Raw genomic sequence first — 15,957 nt, forward strand, 5'->3', positions numbered from 1 at the left:
GACACAGTGGCTTCTTGTTTAACTCCAGGCTTAATGTTACTGCTGTGTTCTCACCTAGACGTTTCCCAGGGGCTGCCTTCTGGCCCCCCCTCCCCCGTCTCTGCTCCCAGGGCGGTGGTGGCACCCCTCTGGCCTGGCCCCGCCCCTGGCCCCACCCTACAAGCATCCTGGCCTGCCCAGCCCTGCCCCACAAGGGCAACTGACCCCGCCCCGCCCACCGCAGTAGTGACTGGCGGAAGAGGACCTGGCTGATTGGGACTTCTGAGGAAGGAGGTCCCGAGCAAGAGCTGGGCGCTGCCTGGAAGGACGCAACCAGGTTTGCCCCAGGATGCTTCTGTAAAGCCCTCTCTGAGCAGCAGTGTAGGGAAAAACTGCTTCAGGAGACAGGGGCATGGGCACCTGCTCTAGGCCTGGAAGGGGAGGCAGTGGGCTCTGGAGGTGAGAGGAAGTCAGATGGCCTCAGTAGGGGGGGGGGGGAGGGGGGGAGTGGGGCCTGCAGGGTCAGTAGCCCCAGAGGGTAGGGATGGTTGTGGGAGTGCAGGTTTTGGACATACTGTGAAATGCCCAGGAGATGCTGTGGTAATGGTCTCCACCTGTTTGGCAAAATATGTTAGGAAAATGAACCAAATGCTAGAGAAAAATGACCTAAATCTAAATGCCAGAAGTGGGGGATGGCACCCAGGTGTCCAACCTTTTGTTTAAGAAAGAAAACGTTATCTTTTTAAATTAGGACTAACTTTAAGGCCTTAAATTCATACATTACTATTCACACTATAACGTTTCAAATAGAAAAGAGGTAATCAGCTCATTAGGTATGAAATGACTTTAACAAGACTTTGCTAAAACTTTACAGAAAAATAACTCCTGTTACACCCTTTGTGTTTCAGTTGAGGATGAAAGGCTACCACACTGCCTGTCATCAATGTTGCCAATGGTCACACTTTAGCCGTGCTTCCCTTCCACAGTCCTGTCCCTAGCAGCCATCTAAGCAGGCCTGAGCTGCCTATCACTGTCACCAGGTCTCAAGGACCATGTGTGGCCATGGAGCACCTCCCCTGGAACCGCAGCACATGTTAGATTTGGCACATATTTTTTATTTTCTTTTACTTTCACATTTACAAACTCAGGAAGCCATTTTGAGAGAGGGAAGGTTGAGGCTGCCTGGAAGAAAAGCAGGGTTCATGGGCACTGTGCAGAGTCGGGCACTTAGGACTTTTCACAGGGAAACTATCCTAAATCTCAAGAGCCCTCATTGTCAGTTGACATCTGAAATAGTAGCTGTGGCTTGCTCCTCCGTGCCTGGAAGATGTGTTACTGGAGGCTGCCTTGGCCCAGGATTTTATTGCTGGTGAACTTGAGTATCCAACTTATAGTTCAGGATGATGGCATTATCAGAAATGGGTCCAGTGGTGAGCATTTTGCAGAGATGAAAGGAAACAGCAATGTGTAAACTGCACTGATTCTGCAGTGCTGGCAAGTTTCCCACACTTGCCTCTGGTCCCGGAGGGGGGCCCTAGAGATGGGTGTTGTCCATCAGGATGGGACAAAGAGGATGGACATGCTCAAATCCACAGCAGCTGGAGTGCCAAAACCTAAGCAGCTCTCCCTTCCCCCATGCTATGTGCCCTATAAGGCCCCCAGAGATGTTCCCTTTCTCAGATGGAAAGAATGTATAGTCCCCTCACTTTCCAAAGTTGTATCTCTTGGGCTGAGTGAGACAAGTGTTTGGCAGGCAGTTCAGAAATATGGACTAGAAGTACATAGGCACAGATCTTGGAAAGATGAACTGCTGAAAAGTACCTTTGGGTCACCTCTGAATTTCACAGGAACAAGAGAGTCATGGAAAAATGGTTTGCCTGTGATTATAGCAGCGCTAGGACGAAAGCCAGAAGTGTAATTTTATTACTCAGATTTGATCCTGTATCAGCCCCATGTGACTTCTGCGGACCATTAGCTTCTCCCTCTCTCCTAAAAGTGCTGGGTGCTAGTCTTGCAACCCTCCAGTGACAGGCGGGACCCCACCCTTCAGGGAGCTGTGTATCTGCCTCTTCCACAACTGAAGGAAATGGAAATGACTCCTACACCATGTAATTTTTCTTCCCAGACTGTCAGACTACAAATGTTTAGTCCCTTTCCCCTTCTGAGGAGAGCGAAGGCCTTATGGCATTGACAGGGGAGAGGACCGAGGGGGAAGCTGCCAGGGCCCTCAGTGCACCTTATGTCCAAACTAAGTCATAACGGTTAGGGTCCAGCTTCATCGGCCGAGGCATGCACAGGTCCATGGGGGACTGCGGCATCTCCAGTAGGAATGGAATGGAGGACGTGTCATTTCTGTGCCCACATCTCCCACCTGGTTAGCCTCTGGTCTAACAAAGATGTGAATTCACAGTTCTACACATTAGTTTAGCAAAAAGTCTGGTTTCTGATACCCAAAGAGCTTAAAGTCCCCTTCAAAACGTGCATACAGGCGCCGGATATCTCGTTTGCTGATGCCCAGAAAGTAGCGCTCCACCTTGGTTCTGTTATACACGGTAATGCCCGGAGGGATGGTGGGGTAAGATACCAGGTGGTCTATGCCGGCTTCTTTTAAGATGTATGGGGCATCATCCTCCAGGGTTTCGTGGTGACCGATCACACTGTACTTTATCTCACAGGGTGCACACAGTTCAACGTATGTCACCCAGTGAATGATGTGGTCCCCAAACTGAAGGTCCAGCCATCTGTGGTTTGGATCACCCAGGTAACGTACAAAATCTTCAAACTGGATGCCCCTGGTCTCTGTCCGGTTCCTCCTATATTTCCTAATGATGCCAGGGGCAATCTCATGCCTGTACCAAGGCTCAAAGCGGGGATTGTGAACAAATTTATCCTTAAATGCAGAAATCAGCCTTTCGAAGGGATCTCTTACAATAAAAAACTTGAAGTATGTTTTCAAGCTAAGGAAGGAAATGAAGATAAACAAGCAGTTAGGCCAATGCTGTTGATGGTAACCAGGGCAAGGTGGGAAAGGGGAGGGTCCCTGCTGCAGCCGCCGCCACCATGTCTAGAACGCACTCCTGTGAGGAGCAAGTGACATGCACTTCTGAATCCACTCAGCCACCTTTGGAAGCAGATCTTGCTACTGACCCATCTTACGGTGAGGAAGTGGGGGCTCAGAAACCATAACTGTCCCAGGCCACAGGACTCCTCATCCGAGAAGGTCACTGTGAAGACATCTATTTATCTGAATAGATATTCGAATATTCCAAAACTTCAAGGACATTTAAAAGTCTTGTTGGGCAGAGAACTGATAAGGCCAGGAACCCTGAGTGAGATAGGAATAGCGGAGGCCAGAGAAAGTTACTTTAGGGTCCATCTGTATAGAGTCAATTCACAACTGCCAGGGGAAGGACAGCCAGAGCAGGGGACAGGTAAGAGAAGTGGGGAACAAGGCTGCAGGCTCCAGCTGGCAGGAAGGCGGCCCAGGGGAGCTGCCAATAGTGACGGGGGTGGTGCAGTGGTGGCAGCATGATGGGCCTGTAATGGTGCTGATGGAACAATGACGACATCAGCCACTGAGGTAATTACGGTGCTTACTCCATGCAGAAAACTGCGCTCAGTGCTCTGCACACTTGAACTCCTCTTTTCTCACAAAAGCTCCCATGAGATCAGTGCTTAGGAGGATAGCAAGACACCCTTACCCAGGAGGCTCTCTGATCTGGCATTTAACACCTGCATTCTACAGGTTTTGTGCAAACTGGGAAGACCAAACAATGCCAGAAGCAATGAAAATCAAGTGGCTGAAAAGTAAGGGAGGTCAGAGTTCATTTGGTGCCCTGACATTTATTTGCTGCTTACACATTCTGATTCCTTTTAAGCTTTGTTTTATGGGGTCATTTCTTGGCTAATGAAAAGAAATTAAAAAAAAAATTTTTTTTAATGTTTATTTACTTTTGAGAGAGAGAGCAAGCACAAGTGGGGGGGGGGGGGAGAGAGAGAGAGAGAGAGAGAGAGAGAGAGAGAGAGACACACAGCATCCAAAACAAGGCTCCAGGCTCGAACTCCCGAACCATGAGATCATGACCTGAGCTGAAGTTGGACGTTTAACTGACGGAGCCACCCAGGTGCCCCTAAAAAGAAATTTTCAATTTACTAGCTAAGTGATTTTTAAAATGCCCAGTCTCCATCCTTGCTGTGGTCAGTGAGGTCTGTCTCTCTCTGCCTATGTCAGGTCCATCCCCCACCCCTCTCCTTAGGGCAGCTACGACAGAAGCAGGTGTAATACCTTTGGAAGAAAATGAAAAACTAAGTGGGAATCCCCTGAAATGCAAATCCCTTTCCCGTGACATAAAGGTTCTATTAAGTAAGGAATCCATAAAATTTAACAGGACCAAAGCAGAACAAAGACAACTACTCATTTCTACTAAGAAAATTGTGTAACCTTTGTTTTAATGGACCGCAGGAAGGTAAGAGTGGAGAAAACATTGTGAAATTCTCATAAAGGTTTGTGACTTTAAATGCACTGAACTCTGAGCATATGCTCAGTGGCCTCTCGCCCAAGTAAACCAAAAGCCCCCAGTAGTCCTCAGAGCAGTTTGATATGCATGGTAAGGAGGGAACTGGGCCTTGGATTTTACAAAAATCCCCCTCCCCTTAGGAACCTCTCCTACCGCTTCTGAATTTCTGCATCACTGAAGGAAGAGAGACGAGGGAGGCCATTCTTCTCGTGGTCATGAACCACATTTTCAGGGATCTCCTCAATGGAAGGAAAGGCCCCTGGTAAGGAAACAAGGGAGTACAGGTTGGCCACCTCAGTGCTACCTGTAAAGGAGGATGCTTGGTTTCTTAACTTGGGCCCCATGTTCCCCACAAGTCCATCCCCTAAATCTCAGTTTAGGTCTTTGAATTCCAACTGCTGTGCCAAGAGGAGAGAGTGAAGAAAAGCTTCTGGTAATCCATAAGCCAATAGATAAGTTGGGGGTGGGGGGATAAGGGGAGGGACACTGCCAATACCTACTCCTGGCAGCACACCTAAATTAGGTTAAATCTGACATGTAAAAAAGATCCCTGTATGCATACAGAATTCTTAAAACAAGCAATACTCATTCTACTCTGAAACTGCGGGGGAAAAGCCAGAGGAGTGGCACTGTGAAACATACTGGTGCCTGAGGCCCTGTCGGGGGCCGGGGTGGGGAGCCCATTACTCCCAATGGGCTTGGCTCTCCCAGTCCCACATCCCCAGGCCTAAGGTGGTTCCTAGGCAACCTCACCATGTCCCAGACTGGCAAGTGGCAAAGCTGACTGGTGCTAGGAAAACCTGGCCACTGTTGTGGGAGCAGTGTGATATATCTGAAGCAAAGGACAAGGAGGACAAGGAAGGTTTAAGAAGGCAGAGCAGAAACCCTGGGTACACTCCGTCCTCAGCTGGTGGACTGAGTAGGTTTTTCATTCTTTCCTCTATTTAGCCAAATGGAAACAAAATGTCATTATCCATGAAGGTTCCAGCCAGGCCTCTGCAAACCTTCCATCCTTATTTGTGTTAATCCTCTTGTGTTGGAGTCCAGCAGGGAAGGATCTCTGTCGGGCCATCTAGGCAGTGGCCACTGCCTTGTCTGTTTGACTTATACCTTCTCCAGATATGTAAGTGCCAGTCCAGAACTCTGCGCAAAGTACTATGGATGACCATAAAATGAGCAAGATGAACGTCTGCTCTTGAGGGGACAATGAAAGAACCAGCTCTGAGGATGTGTGCCGGGACCTGCTCAAGTACTTGTCCCCATGCAGGTGTCTCCAGGGACCACTGAAGACAGCCACCGGAACCATCCTCTATTTTATGGCCTGGCAAACCTGCCTCCATTTTTATCCTGCCCTTGTAAATTGGTGTTTACTTCTTTAAAGTCTGATGCTTTGCACTTGTGCTGGCAGATTTGTGAGACATTTGTGTAATTATTGTTTTAAATTTGATTTGTAACCTCAATCTTTGATGTCAAAAATCAAACGTTCTGACTCAAGAAGCACATTAAACACTATAAAATGAAGCAAGTGTCTCCCTTTTCTCCCCCAAACAACCATGAAAAGGCCAAATGACCCACAACTCTGAGGACAGCAGGAGATGTGAGCTAGAGGACAGAGACCCCAGGGCCACCTCCCACAGTGCTCTGAGGGCTGATTCCTGGTCCTGGAATGATTTCCTTTTGAAGCTGAATTTAACAGAGCCCATATTTATCTTGGACCTACTCAAGGTAATTGGAGTTTAAACAAACATGATATCTGAAGAGAATTGTGAGTAATCAAAACCTGTAATGTATGAGGTCACTTTTCAATGATCTAATTTGTTCCCAAATAAAGATCCGATTTCCTAAAGCAAGTCAATTGAATCCTCTGACTATGGAAGCTCAGTGTAAAATGGAGATGCTTTCTTTCTACCCAAGCGGCACAGAACACCTAATCTGTGGGTGAAGGGGGCAGCCCTCCCAGGCATGGGTGCAGGCCCTCCCACTACAGAGGGACAGCTGGGAGGGCAGTGAGTGTGGAGCCTCGACTTATCAGGACAGAACTAGCAACAGATGAGAAGCAAGGCAACGCATCTGAAGAGAAGAAAAGGGGTCAACCTGGGGGTAGGCAGGCTGCCTGAGACAGGGATTCCACTGTGGAAAGTGAGGAGATTCTGGCCGTGGGCAGGGCCCTTTGAAAACCTCAGTATCTAAAACTTTTAAACCACCAACTTTTAAAGTACAACTTCAACAGGGAAAACAACAGAGAACTGACTACAAGGTTAGTAGCCCCTCCAGGACAACTGTCCCTTCCCTTAGCTCCTTACTGCAGTCCTCCTCCGTCTCCCCTGCCCAGGCCACAGTGCCCCTCCCCAGGCAAACCCTGCTGTCCACTGACCACACACATCCACCAGGCGCTGCACGCACCGTTTAACACGATCAGCACCTTCTTCCACTGGGTGTTGCCCACTTTAGGAGTCTGGCAGAAAAGAATCTTGTGCTTGTCACAGACAAATATCCGGTCCAGGACAAACTTGGATACTGCAGTGTGTGAGAGATTCTTCAGGGCTTCATCCCTGCAGACATTTCTGATGAGTTCCAGGCGCTCCATATAGACCAGGGGTTGAACAAGCCGGCTGTCTGAAAGCACTTTCCCGGTCGGCTGCAAGTAACAAGGAGGCAAAAGAGGCACAAGGGCCTTGTTAATAGAAAATAGAAGCCACCGGGGAGGCCCTGCCCCCTGACCTCATAGGAAGAGCAGAGCTCTGTAGGTACCATTCACTTTCACGGGATTCAGGCTACATGGATGTGCCAGACCAAAGCTCAGCAGAGACATGAAGATGCTTCTTCCTTCTCAGCTTGCACAGACCTAGGAGGCAGCAGTGGGTGAGCCGCCGGACACTTGGCTGATGGCAAGCATTGTGGCCCATAGCTTCTTGGACAAGCAGGGTACTTTGCATTCAGGGATCTTAGTGAAGGCCAGTTTCTGCCCCCTTCCTGCTCCCTAGCACTTACTTCCACTCAATTCTGAGTGTACGTATGTGATCTGTACCTAAGGACCAGTCATCAACACACGTGCTGGCTGTTTGGAAGACCCTCTGGTATACTGGTAAAACAGTTTAATTAAAATTCATGATTAAATTATTAACTAAATTAACTCAGTGTGTTTTAAAAATGCAAAAGCCATTATTCCACCTCCTCCGTGACAAGCACGCGGTTAAGCTTCCCTGTACTGTGGTTTAAGCAAAGGGGACGAGTTCTGCGCGGTAGCGGTGTCAGCTGTACCCGAGGCGTGGACACTGCGGGCAGGTGTCGGGGCACGTCCTCCCACCCGGTGAATACATCCGCGTGAGCATGGGTCCAGAGATCCCCCCGGCTGCCGGGAAAGCGGGCCTGGGAGCAAGCGGAAGTGGGCGCGCTGGCAGCCTACGACCAGCCCAGGACCACGGGAACCGCTGCGGGCACGGCCTCCGGCTGGGCCTCTGAGGTTGGGGTGCAAGCTGCACCAGGACGCTGTGGCTGCTGTTTTTTTTATCATATGCCGTCTGGATTCGGAAGCGTTTGTTTTGTTCACCTCCGAGTTATCTGAAGTAGGTCTCTCAGTAGTTTCTCCTCTCAGAAACAGTATCATTCCCAGTCTGTGTGTAGCTAGGTCAGTTCCTCTGTAGCCTTCACACACAGGGTGTGACTTCAGGGTGAAAACCGTCCCTAGGACACCTCAGGCTGGCACCGACGGCTGCAGGGAGGTGCACGTGCGGCCCACCTGACTGCCACTCTTTGCAGGCAACCCATTTTTAATACCTGGGTGCCTGTAGGATTTTTTTTCTGTCATGTTCCAGCACGTTACAAATTTTGCCAGGATAGGTCAGCGTGGGTCTCGCGGCTGATTTGCCTGGAAGGCAGGGAGCCATCTGTAATCCTGTTCAGAAAGTGTCTTTTTTTCCTCAGGACACGGGGGGCAGGGATTAGGCCCATGTGCAACAGAGGGAGAAAGTCGTTTTAGGTTAGGAGGCCTAGGTTAGGAGGTGGGCAGGGGTTTTGGGATCAGACTTCGCCCCACAGCTCACATTGATCTTCCCACCAGGTGGGAGGACTCCTTCCAGCAGAAACTAGTGCTGATGTGTGCTCCATCATTTGCTCACAGCGGCTACACTTCCCACACTACTCACACCACTAGGGTGCAGAGCCCGCCCCCTCTCCTTCAACGCAGGTTAAGACACATAACCATGTGCTTGACATTCAGGAAATGTAGTTTTACACCATACAGGTGTTATACCTCAATGAATGTTTTTAAAAAAGGAAACATAATAAAACTTCCGATAGTGACTGAAGAGAGCCACGGATTGTGATGGACCGTAGCTGATGTTTTTTCCTTTTAATGCTGGCTATTTCCTTAAAATACAAAATGAACATAACTTACTTCTTCATAAAAAAGATGAATTACAACTATTGCCTGGTGGGGGGGAGCACCTATAAAGACTTCTAAGAGGTTCTAGAAAACTGGTCCAAGTCCTCTGTGGTTGGGTTTCTACCACATCTGGGTTACTTTATGTATCCAAAGGTAGCTCTACAAACATAGCACATTTTTGTCTTTCTTCAGCATGATCTTCACTAACTAAAAGCCACAACTCTGCCAGATCCCCCTGAATTTCTTTGCAGGGCTGGCCTGTCCCTTTCTTACCAGCTATGAACCCTTTTCTTCTTTCCTTCCTCCCCTTTTCTACAGAATGACAACCACTATTTCTAGACACTTCCTGAATTGGCCACAGGGCCTTTCCACTGCCCAATAAATCAGATATGAGTCAGTATGGTTGGCAAGGAAAGCAGATGCAAAATGGGTTCATTTGACTTTCCTTCTTAAGAGCAAGTGGACTTAAAAAAACAAAAAAGATGAAAAAGCTCAAGTTCCAAATTATGACATACACTTTTGGGGACCGCTTTAGAACCTAACAGAATATCTATAACAGAAAATGGCTTTTGTTAACACTCGATTCAAAATTCTACTGCTCCGTCACTCAGGAGAGTCAACTGTTTGACGAGTATTTATCGAGTCTTTATTCTGTGTTTGGCTGGTTTCAGTGTTCTGTGGAGACACGGGGAAAGCCTCAGCTGAGTAAGAATATATGGCACTGTCCATGTACATGAGGGTGTACATGCCCTGAGTGTGTGTTGGGGGGTAGGAGATGAGGAAGACAGAGCAGGCAGAGGGAATATGCCAGCAGTTCAGTGACACCCTGTCCTCAGTGACTTATTACCCCCTCCCTGTTCACATCACGGTAGAATGTCTGCCCACAGAGATCTCCTGACTTCCCAAGAAGCATTCTGAAAGGCAGTTCTGAATAAAGAGTCTGTTTCTGCCAACCCCACTCCTTTGGCCACCTCCACTGTGGCTCTTTTCCTCAGCATTTTGAAATGTTTCTGTTGCTGTTTATTGTCTATTCATTCCTTTTAAGTTACACAGAACTTCTTCCAAGAATTCAAATCAGATGGTCCCCTAAATTAACTTTATTGAATGGACCAAAATGGCCTTTTATCTGTTAAAATGCACTAGGTTTCCAAAGGAATCATTTATGAGGCTGCTGTAACAACGAGTCCTCCCCTGGGACTAAGTCAGGTGTAAAATGGGGGAGAGAGATATAGCCTTCCAAAACACATGAGAACACACTGGAAAGACTGTAACAGAGGATTCCACCCCACCACACCAGTTCTCTGCTTTCCCTCATGGATCTGCCATAACCAAACTCCCTGACATCCCTTCTCACAGGTTTGACTGAATTTCCTGGGTTTCCCTGGTGAAGGGAAGAGTGTCTTGGGAATTCCTAATGGCTACTTCTTGAGGTCAAGACATTCTAGAAGTGAGAGCGGGCACCTGCAGACTTACCCAGCTCTGATCCTTCCCAGGGACCTGTCTTCCTCCCTAGGGAGCACGGACACGAGCCCACCACCCTGGCCTTTGCCTTCGTGCTTTCATAAATGGAGTCTAATTTAACCTCATTCCCTCCCTGACCCCAACTCTTGCTTACTTATCGACACAGTCTCTGTCTCCTCTCCTCACTCTATTCCAATTGCTTTAAACCTCAGATCTAACCTGGATCACGGATGACACTCAAGACCAATGCATCGCAGGGCAGCACCTCCAAACAAGTTCTCAAGAAACTGCAGAAAATCTTCCTCCTTTTCAAATTTGCTTTTCTTCAAGCTTAAGCATTAAATATAAAGGAAGACAACTGCTCATTCAATGGAGCTTATGGACTGGCATGGTTTTCTGTTTTCTTCCTTTGCAACTATACTAAACCAATTTTAATGACTGACATTATTTTCCATTCAAATATTCAGCTATATTTAGCATGAAATAAACGTTCTTTTGCAGTTTTTAAAAATTGGAAGTATAACCAACATACAACATCATATTAGTTTCAGGTGTACAAAATATTCACTCGACAACTGTGCAAAATAAACTCTTAAAGGTGAGCTACACAACCTGATCACCTTTAGAAGTCACCTTTCTTTTGGGAAGACATTGCTGAGTTTAACATAATAACTCTTGGTCTCAGAGCACTGAGTCTGACCACTGTTCCGCACTCCCTCACACCTCTTGATGTGAGAAAGTGCAGGGGACAGGGGACATGTAGCTGAAAGTCCCCGCCCACTACCTGCTGTCCCTGATACACTGGCTCTGTTCCTTGAGCCTCACACTTTCCAAATGCAAAATGAGAATAAAAATACTTATGGCTCAGAGGGCTGTTTTTGAGGACGGGTAAGATTAAAACTCAGTAAAGTCTTCTGTGAATTGCAGGGCATGTTCTAGTGCAGTATTTCCAACCACAATTAGTCATGCAGGCCAACAGCCTTTGCAGGAAGTGTGTTCCTCTGTCCCCTAAGAGTGCCACACCCCAGGATGGTCACTTTTGTTCTTTTCAAGTCACAGCATCCTACCAGCACCCTGGTCTCAGAGCACTGCATTTCTCTTGTGAAACTCTTACCCCACCTCTGTGTCATTACTGATGCCAGTAACTAAACATTTATTTCCTTACCCCCTTCTATTAAGGCCACTCTCCTATTTCCTTCAGGTTTCTCTGGTTTCCTGTCTCTGTGGTCCATCCACTCTCTTCCCTTGCCCTGGAAATGCCTCAACCTAAAAGCAACATTCCAGGTCTGCTTCAGGGAGTTCTGCAGACCGGACGAATCAATCAGTGTCCTACAACCTGTAAACTCCAAAAGTACTTCACTCTAACCAGGTGCACACTTTCTAGACTTTGTCAGGTTCTAATCTGTTGTCCTTCTTGTGCAAATCAAGGACAGGAACTGTCTCCTTCTCTATGGTTAAATTCTGGGCTGATAAATGTCTTCTAGCTCGGTCTACCCATTTCATTTCTTTTGGCATAACTGCAAACCAAACCACGGAATGGGTGTTAGGAAGTAAGAGGGGATCTCAAGAGTATGCTCCTCATCTTGGCTGGGGAACGATTAGGAAGTTTTGTGTAAAAGGAGCTTGAGGAGAAAGACTTGGGAGTCAGAATGTCAAGCAAGAAGAGTGCTGAGTAGAAGTCGGCAGCCTTGGGCTCTGCCACTAATGCCCAGATGATTCGGGATGATTAGCCTTTTCCCTAAACTCGGTTCTCTTATCCATAGTGCTTGGAGGGGAGATTAGCTGCTCCTTGGTCCAATACCCCCTCCTAACTTTAAAGTTCCAGGATTCTGGGTCAGAGACCTTTTCCCATTGTCTTGGTTTTCTCCTGATCTTGCCCAACATCCTCCATTCCCCTGCCAAGGCTCCTTCTCAGCTGGTCAGGAATTCAACACAATCAACATTTACAGAGGATCCATGATGTACAAAGCACTGTGAGGAACATAAAAATAGATGTGACCATGCCACCTCCAAAGAGAAGCTAAAAAAGATGAGCAGAAAGGTGCAGAAGTAACAGAAGTCACAACTATGAAGCAGAAAGTGATGGTTAGAGGAAACCAGCTGACATGAGCAGAGGGGAGGCTAGTTCCCATGCGACAAGGGGACCCAATGGGGCCACAGCAAGTGGAAAGAAGACACCACAGTGAAACTGGAGAGAAGCAGCTCTGCTCCTCATTGCCCTCTGCCTTGCTGTGCCCACCTTCAGTTCCTCAGGAAAGTGCTTCTCTCCGGGTAACTTCCCCACATCTGGCACGGCTGTCAGCAACAGAAATTCCTGTTTCGCACTGTATGCTAGGAGACAGAGAGGTTAAAGCATATTCTTATGGAGGAACAGACACACACATCAGCGAGACAGAACAGAGGCCCCACAAAGAGGCCCCCACAAATATGCCAACTGACATTGGACACAGGTACAAAATCAGTTAGGTGGAGGAAAGGCCTTTCAACAAACGATGCTCCGGCAACTGGACATCTATAGACCAAAAAAATGAACCTTTCCCTGAACCTCACACTTTACTCGAGAATGAATGCAAAATGGATCAGCAATTAAATGTAATAAAACTTTGAAGAAAACATAGGAGAAAATCTTTGGAAAAGCTGATAAACTGACTCTCACCAAAAAAACTTTTGCTCTGCAAAACCCCTATGAAGGGGATGGAAAGACAAGCTACATACTGGGGGCAGATATTTGCAGATCAAATATCTGACGGTGGACTAGTATCTGGAATATGTAAAGAATTCTCAAAACTCTGCAGACAAAAAAAAAAAATCCAATTAGAAAATGGGTAAGACATGAACTGGCATTTTACTGAAGAGGATCTACAAATGGCAAATAAACACATGAACAGCTACTCAAGGTCATTAGCCAGCAGGCAAATACAAATGAAAACCACAATGAGATACCACTACAGACCTATCAAAATGGCTAAAATAAAAAATAGTGAAAACTCCAAATGATAATGAGGCCGTAGAGACACTGACTAATTTACATGGCTGGTGGGAATGTAAAATGGCATAGGAACTCCAGAAAACAGTTTGGCAGTTTCTTTAGAAACTAAGCACGGTGCTTGGGTGACTCAGTTGGTTGAGCATCCAACTCTTAATTTTGGCTCAGGTCACGATTTCATGGTTGTGGGATCAAGCCCCAAGTCAGACTCTACACTGGGCATGGAGCCTGCTTAATACTCTCTCTCTCTCCCTTTGCCCCTCCCTACCCCTAAAACAAAAAAAACAAAAACAAAAAAAAAAAAGAGAGAGAGAGAGAGAGAGAAAGAAAAACAAAAAACCTAGGCATTTAACTACCATGTGACCTAGCAATCGCATTCGTGGGCATTTATCCCAGAGAAATGAAGATTTATATCCACACAAAAACCTATATACAAATGTTTATAGAAACTTCATTTGTAAAGCCCCAAAATGGAAAAAAACCCAGATGTCCTTCAACAGGTATATGGATAACAAACAGTGGTGCATCCATACCATGGAATATAACTCGTCAATAAAAAGGAACAAAGTATTGATACACCCAATTAAAGTTGGATGAATCTCCAGAAAATTATGTTGAATAAAAAAAAGCTAAAACCAAAAGGTCACATACTGTACATAACATTCTTAAATTATGGAGAATAGATTAGTGGTTTTCAAGGGGGGTGGGGGCCAGGGATGGGAGACAGGGAGAGGGAGGGATGTGTGGCTATAAAATGGCAACTCAGGGATCCTTGTGGTGATGGCAATGTTCTGCATCTTGACTGTATCACTGTCAACATTGTGACTGTAACTCTGCACCGTAGTTCTGGAATGTTACCACTGGGGTAAACTGAGTAAAGGGTACACAGAACTCTGCATTCTTACAACTGCATATGACTCTACAGTGATCTCAAAATTAAAGGGTAATTAGAAAAAAACCAAGTTAGCAGTCAAGTCAGTATTTACATATTAGTTTAAAAATTCATGGAAAGTGAGATTAGACCAGACGAATCTTACAAAATGCTAGTCCAGAGTAATAATTTACAAAAAAACTGATTTGGGGGAAACCTTTGAGTAGAATTTAAAGATAATTTTCAGATCTTTACAATCAAAGAAACATTTGCTTCCAAAATTTTGCAAAGTCTAGGGGCACTGGGTGGCTCAGTCAATTAAGTGTCCAACTCTTGGTAACAGCCCAGGTCGTGATCTCGTGGTCATGAGATCAAGCCTCCAAGTCAGGTTCTGCACTGAGTGTGGAGCCTGCTTGGGATTCTCTCTATTCCTCTCTCTGCCTCTCCCCTGTTCATGCAAGCATGCTCTTTATCTCTAAATAAACATTAAAAAAAATTTTGCAAAGCCTAAAAACATAATTAGAAAAAGTAGATACCAAAAAAGTACAAAAATCAGCATAACACAGCATCAACAAAGGGACATTTATTTCACTTTTAAAAAATAATCAAAACCTACACCTCTTGGGTGATTAATAGCAACATGTGCACACTGGACTACAGCTCCCCACCTGCACTGGTCTGGCTGTTACACCTCCTCCAGGCCCTGGCAAGCACTGCTGCTGGTATGCACCATGGGCTGACATCCTCCTCGCCCAGGGAGGGCAAAAACATCTTACAAGTACCTGACAAAAATAATAATCCCTTCTCCCCATCTGTTACACGCCTTTGAGTTATCGGACTCCAATAAAAACCTCTTTGCCACATACCTTTAGGAACGCTACTAAAATCTTTTTTCTTGTCTACATGTGATTTAAAACGCAATCCTAACCAAAGCTGTGTGCAGGAGCTCGTCTGTACCTGCAGTAAGGTCAAAGAGCCCTGTCTATGTGCCTTCAGCCCCCAAAGCTCCTGAATGCACTCCACGGACTCCAAGAGACCAGCCTCTATCCATCCTCCTCCTTTGCAACCTGTCATCTTTGGGCACTGACATGCTGACAAGAAAATTCACATTCTATGCCTATCTGGTCACTTTGTGTTCTGACAGTGTCTTCTAAGACTAGCACCGCAATGCTTAGTTCTGCCACAGGTTGAATGGATTTTGCAGAATCCTAAGCTTCCTTAATAACATTTCAGATGGGACAATGCATCCTGAATTCTAAACAGCTGACTTGCCAATGAACTCTGAAGCAACCTGTTCCACACACTCGGAAGCATACAGAACAAGCTTTGGCAACTGTGGAACATCTTGCCTTCCAATACCACAAACACCAGTCAGTCATCCACCAATTTTTATCATTTTTATGATTTTAAACTTCTTGATATTTGCTTCAAATAAAACTGATAGTACAGTTTACATTTGGATTTGTTTTATTTCTGTTGCTCTGTCAACAACCATTTGTTTTCACAGATGCTATTATCCTCACTAAGATCAAGGGACAGTCTCCTTCTCCACCCTGACCTTTAGGAACAAGCCTCTAGCTCCAGAATCAAGGATTCTGATCCTGTAGGTAAGGCCAAGTGTTCTCATAAAGCTCCAGAATCAAGGATTCTGATCCTGTAGGTAAGGCCAAGTGTTCTCATAAAGCATCAGATCACTTTTGTTACAGGCATCGTTATATTTACAATGTTTTATAAAATGTCTTTAAACATGCCAAATGAT

At 46.2% G+C, this 15,957-nt stretch overlaps 1 protein-coding gene across 6 annotated transcripts in view; it reads right to left on the reverse strand.

The window, feature by feature from the left end:
* Positions 1-1,073: 1,073 nt before the first annotated feature.
* Positions 1,074-15,957, reverse strand: part of CHST10 (carbohydrate sulfotransferase 10) — a 30,085-nt gene continuing 15,201 nt past the window's right edge. For 5 of the 6 annotated variants that reach the window (XM_081795293.1, XM_060608577.3, XM_081795295.1 and 2 more), the window contains 4 exons: positions 12,581-12,672; positions 6,900-7,134; positions 4,650-4,755; positions 1,074-2,936 (listed from right to left, as the gene is read on the reverse strand). In XM_081795293.1, coding sequence (XP_081651419.1) covers positions 2,399-2,936; positions 4,650-4,755; positions 6,900-7,134; positions 12,581-12,672 — 971 coding nt within the window. In that variant the 3' untranslated portion in view covers positions 1,074-2,398. Of the gene's footprint in view, positions 2,937-4,649; positions 4,756-6,899; positions 7,135-12,183; positions 12,313-12,580; positions 12,673-15,957 lie in introns of those variants that run through there. The other variant, XM_060608611.2, reaches the window with a different exon arrangement.

This window comes from Panthera onca, chromosome A3 (genome assembly GCF_046562875.1).
Source record: "Panthera onca isolate mPanOnc1 chromosome A3, mPanOnc1 haplotype 2, whole genome shotgun sequence".
Taxonomy (NCBI): domain Eukaryota; kingdom Metazoa; phylum Chordata; class Mammalia; order Carnivora; family Felidae; genus Panthera; species Panthera onca.